This window comes from Panthera onca, chromosome C1, assembly GCF_046562875.1.
Source record: "Panthera onca isolate mPanOnc1 chromosome C1, mPanOnc1 haplotype 2, whole genome shotgun sequence".
In the NCBI taxonomy this organism is placed as follows: Eukaryota; Metazoa; Chordata; class Mammalia; order Carnivora; family Felidae; genus Panthera; species Panthera onca.
Window position 1 is genome coordinate 14138900 of NC_138346.1, and position 18280 is coordinate 14157179.

At 36.5% G+C, this 18280-nt stretch overlaps 1 protein-coding gene across 5 annotated transcripts in view; it reads left to right on the top strand.

Moving 5' to 3' along the window:
• Positions 1-18280, top strand: part of CUL3 (cullin 3) — a 94894-nt gene that overhangs the window by 8387 nt on the left and 68227 nt on the right. For 2 of the 5 annotated variants that reach the window (XM_060623892.2, XM_060623890.2), the window contains exon 2: positions 12860-13057. The exons of 1 other annotated variant lie outside the window; for it this stretch is intronic. In XM_060623892.2, the coding sequence (XP_060479875.1) occupies positions 12860-13057 (198 nt within the window). Of the gene's footprint in view, positions 1-5297; positions 5405-12859; positions 13058-14294; positions 14397-18280 lie in introns of those variants that run through there. 2 more of the 5 variants (XM_060623895.2, XM_060623894.3) reach the window with 2 other exon arrangements.

Here is an 18280-nt window from a genome sequence, read left to right on the forward strand (position 1 = left end):
TCCGAACTTTAATCACTGTCTTTAAGCTCTTTATTGAGAATTCTTTTATCTGTCTTCCAGAAATTTAACCACTGCTTCACTGTGAAAACTGATGTTATCTTGTATAAGTTCCTTCAGCTTTCTTTCCTTTCAGTTATAGCCTTTGACCTCTGTCTTTACTCATTCTTTGCCCCTTAGGGCTCAGCGAAGGAAGATGTTCTTTTCTTGTTTTATCATGGTAACTGGCTATCATAACTATTATTCTTTATTTTCAAAAGTCTTCTAAGTCTACAGTCTGTATCTCCTTTATTAGAACATGATTTTCTTTAGAGGAGGCGTTAAGTCTTTTTGTATTGATCTTTGTCAGTGTAGCACCATAGTATCCAGCAACGTTGCATGAATCAGTGAATAAATACACTCTTGTTTTACTGTCTTTAAGATGGGAAACTACAGCAGTCTTTCTCACAGGTTAGTTGTGAGAAAGTGCTTTCTGAGAAACAGTGGCATCAATGAGACCTATAAAAGAATTTTTTAATCATAAGGCAGAGTTTCCAAACAAAAGTAATACATTTGATGTAGGACAGTCATTTTCAAATACTTACAGGGTCTCCAAGACCTAGGAGGCATAGGAGGAGTGGAGGAGGTGTATCTTCAAAAATCTCCTTCTCTTGTTATTTAAAGCCAACTGTAGTTGTCATTTGTACAAAAGATTTCATTTTAAAAAGTTCTATTAACCACTGCTTTAAAATCACTAGTCGTTAATCCAGCCTTTTTAAAGTCAAGGAGAGCCCTGCTTGCTCAAGTTGGGACAGTTACTGACAAATTGAGAACGGATTCCTTTCGTTGGCCTTAACCCCTTATCCGGAGGTTTTGCTACTAGAAAGCATTCCTTTATTTTTTTAAGTCAGTCTCAAGTTGAAAATGTGGTTAAGTAAAACTTCTTAAATTTGATTTTCATTCGTTTAGTACTTGCAATCGAGAAAGGAATGGACCCAGATTTACTCTTTAAGTGACAAAGGTTACTGCTAAGCAAACGAAGAAGACTTCAAAGGAATGTCTTTAACTACTTTAAGAAAATACAAGCTTTTTTGGAGATATTTTTCTATAAAAGCAACCCCTCAATCGTAAGAGGAATTCTTTAACATAATGATTGCACGTCATTCTTTTCTGAAGCAACTCTGAACTGAGCAACCCTTAACCTCTCCTATTTGCTCTATCCTCTTGACAGTAATCATGATAAATTCTTTTTCTTTTTTTATTTTCAATTTATAGATAGTATGAGAAATTGCTTTATGAGATTATTACTACAACTTGTTGAATGTCTATTTTATGTTAGGCTGTGTTTTAGGTACTTGGAACTATAATTATCTCAAATCCTTTAGATGTTACTGTTTTAAATCTGTTTCGGTCCGAGAGATACCTGGTAAGGTATGCATAATATCACATGTACATCTAAGAAAAGGCAGAGCTGGGATTTAGATCCCAGATCTGATTCAAAAATTCATGTTCTTCCCGCTGTACCACACTGCTTGGGTGTATTCTTTTAAGCATTTGCTAGGTTCTGAAATATTTACTTTCTCAATAGGAATATATTGGAAAATTAATTCTAAGATTGCTGTTCAAATTATTAACCAGGGGCAGGTCCAGGGGCCCTAAAATTTATACAGTGCAGTACTCCTGATGAAAAGAAATCGAAATTAGTTTTTGGTCATTGGAAGGAGCCTTTGAAAGTATAAATCTTGCTAGATTGAAGATAAAATGCATCTCTCATAAGACAATAAAAGTTACTAAAAACTTGAAATCAATGGAAGTGTATATTCAGTAAAATTTGTGTTGATAAATTAAGGGTATCCTTATATGTATTGACTTGAATTAAGCAAAGTCATAACTTATAAGAAAGACATTAGTTGATACATTTGTGAGTTAACACTTTCCTTTTTAAACTAGAAGACTGATAGCACAATTTTTTATAAACTTTTTCCAATTAGCAGACGTTCATCTTAAGTATAGGTTTAGAAAAAAGTGATTTTTTTTTTTTTAAATTAACATGTTATACTTTAATATAATCCTTAATTTTTGTCTTTGAGAATATACTAAGAAGTAGGTTAAACAGTAAAATCAATTTTGAAGCACAAAGAGCAGATACTTTAAAATAATTCACTTTTCCTTATGGTACATGCAAATGAGACATGAAAAAAGTGTTTTGTTTTGTTTTTTGATGAAACTATCCCTAGCCAACTAAACAAGTCATTTATTTGCTCTTGTTTATATTCATATTTTAATTTTTAAAAGCTAAAAGGGATTTTAGAGAGAATCTGTGCCAGTCTTCCTTAATAGATGGGGAAAGGGAGGACTAGAGAGGATGATTTACCCAAGGGGATACTCTCATGACTTGAATTTATGGAAGAACCATGACTAGAAGCCTGATTTCCAGTTTAAAGGTCTTTTCTCTAGACCAGACTGAAACAATCATATAGCCATAATAATTCAGTGTCCACATTAGCCTATTCAGTTACTAAATGTTGTCTTAAAATTGTGCACCCAGGTGATTTGAGTTGACATGGAGGTAACAACAGAAGGACACTTACTTTAGGACCCTGGGATTTCTTCACTGCTCTAATTAGCTGTGTGATCTTGAGTAAGCCACATGGCCTCAGTTTCCTTATTTGTAAAGTGAGATTTTAATTTGTGGTTATCTTATGCTCATTCCAGCTCTAAAACTTTCAGTAAAAGGCGGTGCATTTATACACCAGTCTAGTTGCCGAATGCTGGTGTGTTCTCCCATGGTTTAAAACATTTTCTGTGATGGTGCAGTAGTCAGCTACCTATCTTTTGGATTTAGAATTTTCTTTAAAATCAGAGTGGTGTTAAGGGGCACCTGGGTGGCTCTGTCGGTTAAGCTTCTGACTTCGGCTCAGGTCATGATCTCGTGGTTCATGAGTTTGAGCCTGGGCCAGGCTGTGTGTGATAGCTCAGAGCCTGGAGCTTGCTTCGGATTCTGTGTCTCCCTCCCTCTCTGCCCTCCCTGGCTCTCACTCTGTCTCTTCCTCTCTCAAAAATAAATAAACATTAAAAAAATTTTTTTTAAAAAAGTCAGAATGGTATTATTTCAGTGATGATGCTTAAATAGTAATACGAAGCAGTGGGAAATTAGCTCTGGTTTTTTTGCTTTTTTTTGGCATACTTTGTGTGAATTGGTAGCTTCAAGGAATTTTTGAGCAGATTTGATACCAGGTTTTTGTAGTAATTTTTTTGATGGACTTTTGGTATCCTGTCTCATTTGATTACAGTTTAGATTCATTCAAAGACAAAGCTAACAGGTAATTTATACTTTTTCACATTTTTTCCCTCATCCGTTGGACTGTGTATCACTGATTTCAGGGTAAACTAATTTTCAATTTATAGGGCTTTTGACACATTATCATAGTTTTAAAAAACAAGGTTTACCCGTTTCAAAACCACTTAGTGACCTAGGCTAAAGAGAAGAAAATATTGTCACTTTTGATTAAAATTAATACTTTTAGATTGTTAGGATGGAAATACGGAACTCAAACGTACGCTGAGATATAAAGTATGAGTAATTTTCTTGGGGCCCTTGGGTGGCTTCGTCAGGTAAGTGTCGGACTTTGCCTCGGGTCATGATCTCACGGCTCCTAGTTCGAGTCCTGCTAGTTCGAGTCCTGCGTTGGACTCCATGCCGACAGCTTGGAGCCTGGAGCCTGCTTCAGATTGTGTGTCTCCCTCTCTTGCTCTGCCCCTCGCCTGCTCACGCCCTGTCTGTCTGTCTGTCTGTCTCTCTCTCTCTCTCTCTCACTCTCTCAAAAATGAATAAACATTTTAAAAAAAGTATAAGTAATTTTCTTAACGGGGGAAGGTCTCTAATTATGATGTTTGAGGAGTTCCAGTTACAATGAATGTTGTATTCTTTGGATAAAATGTGTTTCAATGTACCAGGCATGTAGCCTGCCTCCCCCTCCCCCCCCTTTTTTCTTTTTTTCAGTGAGGACAGCACAGTAGGACAGTGACAAACTTCTTGGCTCAGTGAGAATACTTAAAATTGCATCTTACTGTGATTATTATCAGACCATGAAATGTCACACATACCCTTTCTCATATATGCAAAAGTCATTCATGGAGATATATTTGAAATATATTAGTTGTACTCAAGTCATTTGTAACTTACATGGACTTTAATAGGCTAATCTGGAAGTTTGACCTTTGGTATTTGAAAGAAAAAATTGTTCCAAATTTCCATATTGATTTTTTTGAACAGCCTCCTACTGCTGAGTGCTGAAATGCAGATTATAATTGAACCTTCTATTGATGATTTAGCTTTCTCATTATAAACATACTGTTCTGTAATGGTATTAGAGGCCAGCTGAATGTGGATCGGGTTTAGGTTGTGATTTCACAGAATTGTCCCAGGATCCTGTGCCTTTCTAATTGATCATCTTTTTCTCTGCTCCCTTGACATCAGTTCCTACTTTCGGCAGCATGGTTCTGCACTCATCTGATCTCCACTGTAACCACAGAGAAACTGGTTAAAGAAACATCAGTCTCAACTTTACATTCAGGTTTAAGTCATTAAGTGAGGCTGTACGTCAGTTTTGTGTAGTAAAGAAGCGAATGTATTGAGTAAGTGCTGTGTGCCAGATGCTTTCACAAACTTTCTTAATTGCCACACAGTACATCATCTCCCATTTCTCCTGCCACAAGCATGTGAGGAAAGTAAACTCTGGAAAGTTAAATAACTTGTCCAAAATATGAATGTATAGCATTGTACTGTTTTCCTTAATACTTGAGTCTTTTGTTGTATTTTTGATGGTTGAGGTTGGTTAAAGATTAACTGATGGATAAATGGGATTATTGCAGATGTCATAAGCCGTTGTATAGTCATGTCATCGGTCATCAGATAAGACTCATCATCATCATTAACTGTAACTGGACTACATTCAAATCATAGTTTTTGAAAGTCACCTAGGCATTGTCCCATGTATTATAAAGGATACAATAAAATAAAGGGAGAGAGACTTTATATTACTCTAAGTTGCTTATAATCTGGAAGGCAGCTTCCTTACATAATTTATGGCTTAGTTGTGTCTCACTAGAATACTGTCATTCCTCAGATATTTGTACCAGAGCAGTTTTTTTTTGAGGCTGAAGCTCAAAATTAAGATTAAGCATTTTTCCTTGTTTATTTTTTTCTAGCTGTGTCATTCTGAATTGCTTGGAATTTCAGATTCTCACCCTTTTCCCCCACCCACCCTGTTCTAAATTTCTTGTTGAAAATTATTCACAGGGGACTAAAGACTTCTTGTGCTTTGTATACAGTGGATGTGAAGAATACAGTTCTCTTCATTTTAGTTTAATTGGCTCATGCTGTAGTTCTCTCCAACTCTTGGTAATTACAGAACCTTCAAGATGTGTAAGTATATAACAGACCGACATCCTTTCAAATTCAGACATTTTAAAGGTTATGTTTTTACATCATTTGAAATAGTGTAGATGAATAACCAAAGATATTTGTGAAAGAAAATAAACACTTAAGGTTATTTTTGCTGTTGATACTTACTAATGAGGGAATTGTAATCCTGGATTAGGAAGATGCAAGAGGGTGGAGGTCATTTTTAAAAATTAAACTCTTGATTTGTTTTTTAAAAGTCTCATTAAACCATAAGCATTTAAGGATACTTAATTATAGCTTTCCTTTTAAAAGGAACTTTTGTTTTCTTGCTAAATGAATTTACCTTCCTTGCTGATCACTTTATAACTTGAACTTGTTGGAGCAGAATACTGTCTATGCCTAATAATGAGCAAACATTACGTGTATGTATGCATTCCATTATTTTATTGTTTTGTTGAGGCATTACATTCCTTCCTGAGTGTATTTGCAATTAATGGATCCTAAGTAAAGCAATTTCATCAATGAGATCAAAATCCTGCTCAAATAATTTAGAATATCACTTTAAAAAAATGTTACTACTCTTTTTAAAAAAGTATACAATGTTAAGGCCTTTAAGTTTTATGACTCTGAGTGAAGTATATAGACTGATGTTTTTATGGCTAACATATTGATGAAATTTGGGGCGCCTGGGTGGCTCAGTGGGTTAAGCATCAGACTTCACCTCAGGTCATGATCTCGTAGTTTGCAAGTTTGAACTCCATGTGGGGCTCTGTGCTGACAACTCGGAGCTTGGAGCTTGTTTCGGATTCTTTGTCTCCCACTCTCTCTACCTCTTCCCTGCTCACACTCTGGCTGTCAAAAATAAGTAAACATTAAAAAAAAAATTTAAAAATATTGATGAGATTAGAGGTTAACTGGCAGTTAATGTTGTATTCTGTACCAAGGATGGGTGAGAAATTGAGGTTCATCAATAACATAATTATTTTAGCACTGTTACTGACATGTTCAGTAGATTCTAAGACCAAAAGCATGCATATAGAAGAATCTGCTTTTGAAGCCCATTTCCTTTGTTTTCAGTTTTTTGATTTAGGGGAAAGATTGTAGCTTATGGATCCTCTCCTGAAGGGGCTTTTCTGCCTATGATTTTCTTCCTAGTTAATATTTATTAATAAAGTTAATGATTAAGTAGTTAAGTGAATAGGAAAATCTGAAAATACTACTTGAGAAATGAAATGTAAGGGTTTATTGCTTGCTTGCACATGATTATACTTTATTTGAAAAGGACATTTGATTATTTTAAAATTACGTTAGTTGCAGTAGATAAGCACCTTAAAATATATTTCCATATCCTTATGCTTACTAATTCAGATGTTCGTGTTTTCAAAATTGCATTAGTGTAATACAGATAAATCAAGATACTTTCACCAGGCATTTGTTTATGGCCTTCTAAGTGACATTGAAGAAAAATATATAACTCCTTAAGTATCTTGTAGTCTACTGGAGGAAAAAGATGCACAGATAATTATGAAGCAGTATGGAGTGTAGTGATAGATATGACCTGAGTATTATGAAAGAGCTGAGAAGGAGTCCACTCTGCGATAGAAGGTCAGGGAAGGATTCCTGGAGGATAGAGGACATCAGAGTTGTGTTCAGAATCTTTGTAAAGAATCGGATATAGAAGAGGCAGAGGAGAGGATTTTAAGAAAACATGGGAAGATGGGGCGCCTGGGTGGCTCAGTCGGTTGAGCGCCTGACCCTTGGTTTCGGCTCAGGTCATGATCTCACAGTTTGTGGGTTCAAGCCCCACATTGGGCTCTGCAGCTGGTAGCATGGAGCCTGCTTGGGATTCATTCTCTCTTTCTCTGTCCCTCCCCCGCTCAAGCTGTCTCTGTCTCTCTCAAAATAAGAAAAAGTAAAAAAAAAAACAAAATTTAATGAAAAAAAAAAAGGCGACATGGGAGGGTGGTGAATGAGGGGGAGGTGTCTCACTGGATGGGAATAACCACTGATTTAATGTTGTTAGGAATAAATGTAGTAGTGAGTGAAAGATGAAGTTAGAGAAGTAGGAATAGACTAGATTTTGAATATGATTAAAGTACACTTTTAAAGTACATCCTTCCACCCTGTTATTAATGAGAACTAGGTTTTGAACAGGGGCATGATGCTCATATTTATTTTTTAAATGGTGATTCTGAGGAAGATAGATTCTGAGAGGTATTCGAGTTCATGATAGTTGGAATGCTGTCATAGTGATCTAGAGGAAAGTTTTAGGACAGTAGTATGCAGGATGAAAGAATGGGAGCATATTTGAGAAATATTTTGGTCCTACTGTTAGCAGCACCTGATGATTGGATGAGATGGGGATGAGAGAGGAAGAAGAAAAGTTATACATAAATAATTCACAAACCAGCTAGTTATACGTGCTTCTAAACTAGCTGGTTTGTGAATTAAAGAATATAGGAGGAGGGTTAGTTTAACAGGGCTTTTGGACATGGTAAGTTTGATCTGTTTCTGGAGCATTTAGTTTGAGATGTCCAGCAGGCAATTGAATACGGTAGTTTCATGTTTTGGAGGAACATCTGGGCTGGCAGTACAGATTTGGGAGCAATTACCACACAAGCCAGTAACTTATTCTTTGAGATGTGGGCCAAACTTCGTGGGAAATCTGAAAGAGCTCAAGACTCATCATCCAGAAAAAGAAAATGCACACAACATTATTTGGTAAAATTTTGTATGCAGTTTTAGGAAGCTTCAGAATCCCTTGCTAATCTGGTGTCTTAAAATTTTTTGAACTTTAGATGTGTGGGTAATAATTGTAATCATGATAATGGATGGAAATGCATAGTGACCCAGTATAGAATGAAAACAGCCAAAGACAGAGCCCTGGGGATTAAAATGCCATTTAAAATGGCACTGGAAGAATAGGAGATATGAAGTAGAGAATACTGTTTCTGAAAGAAGGCTTCATTATATTGACTTGCATTTAGCATAGTTGTACCCTTAAGTATTGTTGTTTTAGCTCATGTTTTTTGTTTTTTGTTTTTTTATTAAGCTTGAAAAGTTTTTTTTTGTTTGTTTGTTTTTTTTCTTTGTGACAGTTATTCCCATTGATGAGAGTTCAAGAGATTCTATCACTGGAAACTTTTGTTAGTCAACATGTGAGGGATTGTGCTGTGTCCTGGGCTGGGCTAAATTCTTCTGACCTTCTTTAATCTTCCGTGTTAGTCCTTGGAGCTAGATACTGTCACTGAACCTCCTTAACAAGTGAGGAAATGAAGATTTAAGTAATTTTTCCAAGGTCACATGGGTTGTTAATTTAGCAAAACCATGACACAAATCCAGGCCTTTTGGACAGCAAAAGTTAGATACTCTACTAATATTCCACACTATGTTTCCCAGGAAAATCAGTGACTGACACTGTGATATTACTATATCATATTAGCACAGTGCAATGTAATGTGATTCAGTAGTTTGGACTAGATTTGGGGATATATAAATCCTAATTTCTGTGAATTGGGGTAAGTCATTCAGTCTCTCTGGGTCTACTTTCTTTTTATTTACCTGAAAATTTCTACACCTAAACATTGTTATCCTTTCGCTCCATCTCTACTCTGTCCATAAAACATGAATACTGAAGAAAATACTGCATACAGTCTTGGATTATAAAATGACTCTTGGTTTATATATGTAAGAAATGATTTATTATAATGTAAAGGAAATTCCTACAGTAGTCAAAGTCTCTGATTTATGTTTTTTAAAATTCTTTAGTTTCTAATAGCAAATTTAGTAATTCATGACGGGTAGAGATATTTTTGTACATTTTCTAGCTTTCATGGGAACTTACTTAGAGCCTGGAAAGATCATTTGCAGTTTTGCTCAACTATTAGCAGTATAGTTATCACTGGAGTTTATAGTCCACATTAACTTGGTTTTTCTCTGGAATTGTTTTGCTTTATTCATTCGTTATTTAATGTCAAGAGATGTTTTTAGTCTGCTTTTTAATAATCTCTGTATATGCTGCCAGCAAACTAAAACCACATTGCACACATACATGGAGTACTTGAGGCCGTCATTATCACATGGACTTGTATATTTTATTTATGGGAACTTACGACCAGCTACATCTTAAAATATATGGATGGCATCCTGTGTGTCAGGATATGTGATAAAAATAGATAGTAGTTTTGATGTTGGGGTAAATTCTCTAAAGGCCATTTTGGAAAAGTTTCTGGTAGACCTGGGATTTGAAGAAGATTTGAGTAGTAAAAAAGTTGTTCTGTTAAAGAGTTCCTTTTTAAGCACCCCAGAAAAGATTAGAATAATAAGACTCAGTTTGAGTCCTCTGCTTAAGAATCCTCTATGATTGAGGGTTGAACTGATATTTTGTTGCTAGGGTGACGGAAAGAACTATTTTGCCTACCTGTGTTCCTTACTCTTCCACATTCATACCCATTGGACATAGCTTGGAAAGGATTGTGTTTTGTTTTGTTTTGTTTCCATAAACCACTTCATTGAGGTGTGCAACTTGATGGATTTGTAGGTAAGTATTCACCTGTGAAGCCTTCAACATAACCTATGCAATTAACACACTCATCATCACCTCCAGAAGTTTCTTCCTGCCCTCTTTGGAGAGGATTCCGTTAGCTCAGTAATTTCTATTCAGTTCAGGTCAGAAATATTTGCGGAGCTGATGAGTAATTGTTGCCATGTTTCCCAAGTTGTGAATGCAGAACATGTGGGTTATATGTGGCATAATAACAGCTCCTTAGAGATTAGTAGGAGATCATTCTGTCAACAAGTATGAATGTCTGTTATATGCCATGTATTACTTTAGTTGGTGAGGGATTCCACAGTGAAAAAAATCCCTGCCTTCATGGAGTGGACATTTGGCTGGAAGAGGGAGGCCAGGAAAAGAAGTATGGAATGTAGTATTGGAATTTGGGGGTCACTAGTAAGAGTAGACTGCTATTTTAAAGGGAGTGAGCAGTTAAAGCTTTATTTTATGGTGATGAGCAGCGTTTGTGAGGTTGATAAAGTGATTGAGCTATGGAGATGCCTTAGGGAAGAACAGTTGAGAGACAGTAGAGAGTGGCAAATACAAACACCTCAAAGTGAACTTGTTTGACACCTTCAGAAGAATAGCAAAGAGGCTGGTGTGCTGGAGCAGAGTGAGCAAGGAGGAACAGATGAAGTCAGATGATCAGATTGAGTCACATTTTGTAGTTTGTATAAGGACTTTGACTTATAACTCCAAGAGCAATGAAAAGTCACTTGAGGGTTGTGAGCAGAAGAGTGGCATGATAGTGGGCCAAGAGCAGAAACAGACCAGTTAGGGGGCTGTTGGGATGGTCTGAGAGTTGATGGTGGTTCGGATAAGGCTAGTAGTAGTGGAAGAGGTGAGCAGGAGTTAGATTCTGGGTACATTTTGGAGGTAGAAACAATCGAATTTCCTGTTGGATTAGAATCGAGATGAGGGAATACAAGGGATTACAAACTTTTGGCCTTAGCAACCGAAAGGATGGTGTGGACATTTGCTCATTTGGAGAAGGCTGCAGGGGAAGCAGACTTTGGGGGCAAAGATTAGGATTTCTGTTTTGGACACGGTAAATTTGAGATGCTTCGTAGGTATTCAAGTGGAAACATTGAAAAGGTGCTGAATGTAGGACTCTGGCATCAAGGGCAGAAGGCCAAACGAGGTCTATAAATTTGAGGTTAACTTGAAGCCGTGAACATAGATGAGACCAGCTTCACCTGAAAACTGAGTTGTGGCCAGAGGGGTTTAGGGTGGGAGGTTGCTGTGAGAAGGAACCAGTAAGCAGACTGACAAATAGAAGCTAGAGAAATAGGAAGAAAAACAAGAGATTGTAATGCTTGGAAGGCAAAGCAAGGAATCTGTTTCAAGGAGTAGGCATGATCAGCTTTTTCATTAACTGCCAGATGGGTCAGGTATGATGAGAACTAAAACTCTGACCGTTGACATTTAGCAGGATGGAAGTCGCTGATGACTTTGTCAAGTAGTTTCAGTGAAACAGTAGAAATGAAAGCCTTATTGGAGTAGAGTCAAGATACAGTGGGGGAAGTGGGGCTTGGAGTCAGTGAATGTAGAAATCTCTTAAGTCTTGTGATTTCTCTGTAAATGGAAAAGAGAAATTTGATGGTACTGGAGAAGTATGAGGGTTTGTGAGGATTTCTTTTTAACATGGGAAACTGATGATTTTGAATGTGGGTGGAAATTATCTAGCAGAGAGGAAAGAATGTGGTGATGATGAGGAGAAGGGAGATTGGTAAAGGGAGGTTCTTTATAGGTGAGTTGGCATGGAACTAAACTTCGTTCTGTATAGGTATCACCTGGGTTCAAAATGCTGATTATGGTTCTGTAGGTCTGGGGTGGAGCCTGAAATTCTGCATTTCTGTAGTAAGTCCTTGATGATGTCTATGTTTCTAGTCCCTGTGCTATAATTTGAGCAGAAGAACTTGGTACTTTGAGCACCAGGACTAGCAGGGTATATTGATTCATAATCCTATAGATTGGCGGATATGGTTGGGGTTTGTGCATTGTGTCTTCAGATTGTTTCTGTTTTCTCAGTAGAACAGGAAGCAAGTCATTATCCTAGAATGAGGATGAAGGAGATGGTGTAAAATCAGCTGTTTGGTAGAGTTAACGGTCTAGAATGTAGGATGGTGGGGTTGTACTCTGGGCCCACTTGTGGTTAGTGGTTATGAATTTAAACCAAGACCTATTGAATATGGGTGTGTGTGTGTGTTACTCATTTACTTTCAGCTACACACATGGGTGAGTGTGAGGAGTTGGTGGGTAGGTGTGGTTTAGAATGGTAAGTATTTTGGAGGGGAGAGGAGCAAGTGATTCATGGGTGTATACAAGGTAGCTACAAATGATGGGACTGTGGAATCTGAACCGGGAAAGGAAGAAAATAAGAGAATCCTAGGTTAAACAGAAAATGTGGGGTTTTTGTTTTGTTTTTAATTGCACGTCTTCTTCCAATCTTTAATTTGCTAAGGAGCTCTGTAAATCTTCAGGAGAGGAAAATAGTGTTCATGTCCTCAGTTTCGTTTTTTTTTTTTTGTTTTTAATTAGGGAACTCTTTCTGTCTCAGCATCTCTCTGAGCTTGTACTCCACTAAATAAACTAAGGGAAGGATGTCTTAACACTTTTGGCTAAAGCCAGGTATTAACATCGGGGATTATGATTTCATTTAAATTGGAGGGTTTTGATGCATGTAAGAAAGGAGGAAAGTCTTAAGGATTTTTTTACAAAAATGGCTTTTGTCAGCTCTAAAAACTATTCTTATGTGTATTTTTTAATTTTTGTTAGAACAGACTGTTAACATCCTTATTAAGTAATGCAGATTTATAGTCATAGCCATATAATAAAATAATTTCTCTGTGGACAAATACAGAAAGATTTTCAACCATTGGTGTTTTTTTTTGTCTTTTTGTCTCTCTTGGATATTACAGATGACCATGGATGAAAAATATGTAAACAGCATTTGGGACCTTCTGAAAAATGCAATTCAAGAAATCCAGCGTAAGAATAACAGTGGTCTTAGTTTTGAGGAGCTCTATAGAAATGCTTATACAATGGTTTTGCATAAACACGGAGAAAAGCTCTACACTGGACTAAGAGAAGTTGTTACCGAACATCTCATAAATAAGGTATCCAACCTTAAAGGACTATTGCTAATTCTGTGGAATCTAGAAAATCCTTTATATACTATATAGTACTGTGACTAGCAGTGTTAGCTTTAAAGGCTGTAGGAAGCCTAGAGAAATAATAATTAGTGGCTGTATTCTAAAACCTCACTCAGAATTTCTAACCAGCTAAGTCACAATTTTTGATAATTGAGGGAAGATGAAATTTGTGATTTATGATAAATACATTCTTTGTAATCATTATTAAGGAAACAGACTTTGATTAACTTATAAATGCTTGTTTATTAATGTGTGATTTACAGATCATTATTTTTTCCTTGAAATGCTTAATCAGTCAGCCCATTTTAGCTTTCTCTACTTCCTCTGTATACTTGAAAGGAATAAAACTACAATGTTTAAAAAATATCGTCTAAGACTTTTCACCAGTTGAAATTGACTGTTTTAACCAAGTTCCATAGTAAACATGAATTTTTTTAAAAAAACAACATAAATTAGTGTTGGGCTATTAACATTAGAAAATGTTTCTTTGGTTCTAAAATGATGTTTTTGTTTTTTTAGAATAAATCTTTATATAAAGCAAACTTTTCTATTGCAAGTATGTCTTGCTTTTAAGATTGTCTGATGAAATGTAAAATACCACAGATAAATAAAAACTTCTCAAAGTTTTTGTGTGGTAGTAGGGTGTTCGTTTTTTAAATTTTATTTTGAAAAGAAATGGAAAAGTTGCACCAAACAGTACAGTGATCTCTTGTAGATTCAACAGTTGCTAACATTTTGCCAATCTTGCTGTTGATACTGGTTATTATTACTATTATTGATATTACTATTACTGAACAATTAGTGAATAAGTTTTAAAATCGTTTACCCTCAAATACTTTGGGATGTTTGTCCTGAGAACAAGGAAATTCTCTCACTTAACCAAAGAACAATGTTCAAAATTAGGCAGTTTAACATTACTATAATACTGTTACCAGATACAGTCCACATTCATATTCATCAGTTGTCCTCTGTAGCAGTGATGTCCTTAGAGCAGTTCATTTTCTGATCCAGGATCCAATCCAGGATCATACACTCCGTTCCTCAGCTTTTTGTTTTTCAGCACATTGACATTTTTGACGAGTATAGGCCAGTCAGTTGTTTTGTAGATTGTCCCTCGGTTTTTGGTTTGTCTGATTGTTTCCTCATGACTAGTTTCAGGTTATGCATTTTTGGCAGGAATAATACATAAGTGATGTTGTGTCCTCAGTGCATCACATCAGGAGGCACATGATGTCAGTTTATCCCATTATTGGTGATGTTAACTTTGATCACTTGGTGTCCGCCAGATTTCTCCACTGTGAAGGTACCTTTTTTCCCTTTGTAATTCATAAGTAATTTGTTCAGATATATTTTGAGACTGTATAAATATCCTGTTCCCCAAGAAACTTTCATGTGATGGTTTTAGCATCCATTGATGATTCTTGCATGAATCATTATAACTATGGTGGTTACAAAATAGTCACTTTCTGTTTCTACTATTCCTTCCATAATTTCTTTCTCTTAAATGGGATTATGTGAGCAGGTAGCTAGTGTTTCAAGAAGCAAAGTGATTATGTTCTTCATGCAGTCAACAGGTTTTTTTAGTGCCCGCTCTCCACAGCTTTCTAGGAAAGTGCAGTGGGTGCGAAGGGTTATGATACCCTTGTCTTTACTGTGATGTAAGAGATGATGCAGACATTTGGATACCAGTGTGAGGCGTTACATAATTAAGTGGCAAATGAATTGAATGAGCAGTAAATGGCTTAGGAATTCATAGGAGGGAGAGATGATCCTGGGCTGTAAGATTTCATGGGAAGATATCAAATTGAACTGAGCCGTGAAAAATTTGGGATATAAGTGAACAATGTGGAAGGCATTCCAGGATGGCAGATGTCATGTGATTATACAGAAATAATAAATTTGGTATACTTAATGTGTACTAAAGGTGGTAAAGAAGAATTTGAGGTATATAATAATTTGTGGGGATTAATAGATTGTAATGTTGCAAAGGTGGTTTGGGAACAGATTGGAGAAAGACTTGAATGTCAAGCTAAGGAATTTGGACTTAACAGTGGAGTTTTTTTGGAAATTTTTAAGTGGATGACAATGTGACAGAATATTTTAAGAAGATTAGGATGAAAATGATATATAAATGTAGAATTGGGAGGTTGTTTGCTAGAAGCAGGGGAGAACCTGGAAATTTTTGAGTAAAGCGATAGGCTAGAAATGAATAGATTGAGGAGGTGACAAATTTTGTTTTCGGTAATATTAGAGATTTTTATAGTTGGAAGCAGCCTTAGAGATCATTTCACATGTGAGGGAAATTGAGTGTGAGATCATCACAGAATTGTGTTTAGAGATATACAGGTTTAGAGCTTGAGCAGGAACTCCGAACTGGAGATCGAGATTGGACGTGTGGTAGCACGTACTGAGGATTAAGTGTTGGAGTCCAGAGAACAAACATCTCAGAGCCAAAGGACAAGTCTTCAAAAACAAACTGGTACGTAGGTGTGGGAAATGAAGAAGTCTAATTTAAGAAACTTGGCATCAAAAGAAAGAAGAAATGTGGAGTGGGAGAATTTTGCTTCAACCTGTTGAAGGGGAGAAGACTGGAGCATCGGAGTTCTTGGATATGGAGAGAGTGCGGGATTGAGAACGACTGAGAATTAACGGTAGAACAGAGGCACGTTCTCATTTGCCGGAGATGCCATGGTGAATGATGGTAGTGGCTGTGTGCTTGGTTCAGTTCTAGTGCATTTACATGTTTTAGTTCTTGGTCACAAACTAATGAGCCGGATACTACGATTCTCCTCTGTTTTACGAGTGGGGAAACCAAGGCACAGAGACTTAGTGATCTGTCCAGATGAACATAGCTAGTAAGTGGCCTAGCTGGAACAGTATTCAGGCAGTGTGGCTTCAGGCTGAGCCCTTGACTTCTCTGTGGATCTGCTCCTGAGGCACAATGAATGGATCAAGATGCAGTAAACACACTGAAAATGAGGGGATTCAAGTAAATTGCCTCAGTGTTTGTAAAGCTATAGTCCTTTAAATTTTAGCTCTTGCTTTATTTATAATTAAAATGAAGGAGCTGGCAGTAATACCTCCTGAGATTCTTTAGTTCTAAAACTATTACAAATCTAATAATTAAACCGTGCATCTTCTGGAAACGTGATGAAGAGACTCGGAGTAGCCCTTTTTGGGTATATACTAAGAAATTGGCAAGTGAGGAAAAAGATAGCTCAGTAGGAGTTGGCCTGAATGTGCGATTTGCCGTTTTTGTTTGTCTTGAAGTGCTGCTTTGCAGCTTGGGCAAAGATGCGGAAAAAACATCTGTAGTTATGTGTTGTGTTGAGAATTGGCTCCTCCAAAAAGCAAGGAGAGGAGGGGAGACCGGAGTGGAAAATCCGTGTTTAAGTGATTTTTCAACTCTGAAACATGGTTAGGTAGAAATTGAAGTCATGTGAACATTACTCTGTGCTAACTGGAAGAGTTTCAGCATATTTGTGAGTTGCTTAAGGTGGTCCCATACCTAAGGTTAATTGTTACTTGGAAATATAGGCAGTTAGTTCCCTATAATATGTTCCAGAGAACGTGTAGTCAAGTTAATTGTGCTGAAGAAATTATATATGCCACGTTCTTTTTATTTCTCTTACATGGGCATTAATGATACATCACCAGCATCTCAACATGTTCGTCGATTTTTTTTTTTTTCTTTGACAAACACTCATTTGACAAGTTTAAACTAGGCAATTTCTGACTAGATGTACCAATGCTAGTTTATCTCAGAATCCATTTCTTTATTTCAGCTGAATTAAGTCTTTTAACTTACCTCTGCTAGTATCTGTGCTCATTTTTGGGTTTTCTACTTAACTTATTTCATTTTTACTCTTAACCACACAAATATAGTACTACTATATGAAGGGGACACGAACAGGGCCATTATACAGTAGTCTTAATGTGCCCTGGTGCAGGAAATCTCAGTTTTTTCTACCAAATGGGACTTAGGAATGTTACTAACATAATGTGCAAAACATAATGTGCAAACTACATTTGCACGATAATTGCTATTACCCGTTTGTTCGTTGAATTCTCTGACAGGAAGGTGAGAGAATGGTTTAGGGTTCTGTGGGATCAAAGTAACCATCTTCAGTCTCACAGAATGTATTCCTTTTTGTGGTTCTGAAAGCCTTACTGTGTGGTCTAGTCATCAGGGGTTTTTTTGTTCACTGTGCTTTTAGCAGTTTGCCGAACTGCGTAAGCAGTAACATTTTTTTTTTTTTTAAAGCAAAGTTATTTCCTACTCAAGTGAACATTTCAGTGCTATGGTATAGGCAGCCAGAACCTATTTTTTTTTTTTTTAATGTTGAAGGTTTCAGATGAAATACATTTTTATGGAGAATTGGGGCTGGTTTATCATAGTTGCTAGTACCCTGGTTTTAAGATGAGAATAGTAAACATCCGGGCAATATCTTTGGTAAAGCAGAGTGGCGTAAGTAAACTATCAGAGCACACGAATGGAGGAACTTCTTTGAGATGAAAGTAACTGATTATTGGCTTTAGAAGTAATTTCACAAAATTGAAGCCGACATAGAAAAGCTAAATGCTTTTCTCTTACTTGGTTAGTATATTCTTCCTAGCTCTGGAAGAGTGGTCCCTTTGAGGAAACTGAGATCCAAAGGAATTCAGTAGATTTCTCTAGACCACAAAGCAAAACTTAGGGTGTGATATGGCTCTTGTGCCTTGCCATAAGAAAAAACTCTGGTCTTATTTTAGAAAATATGAAAACATTTCAGAATTCACAGGGATTGGCTTTTCTTTCACATTTATTTCTAAATAAAATAACTTTAAATTCATGGTTATACTAGAGAAAAAAATTCTGCTACTTTCTAATTTTAAGGATTTTTAAATTGTAGATCATTTTGTTAAAGCCTCAAAAATATCCACATAAGGTTTATCAGTACAGAATTCAGCATTTAAAACTGTATGTTATTTGCTACCTCTGACTTAGGTGTAAAAAATTAGTTGGGATGCATTTGATCCCTGCACACATGGAACAGATTAACAAGTAAACAAATGTTTAGTTATAAAACATAGTGAAGAAAATGGGCTGTGGCGATAAAGAAGAGGGTAACTATGTAGGCCAAGAAGGGGGTCTCTGAGTAAGTAATACTTGTAACGATGTTTAGACTGGGACTTGAAGAGTGAGAA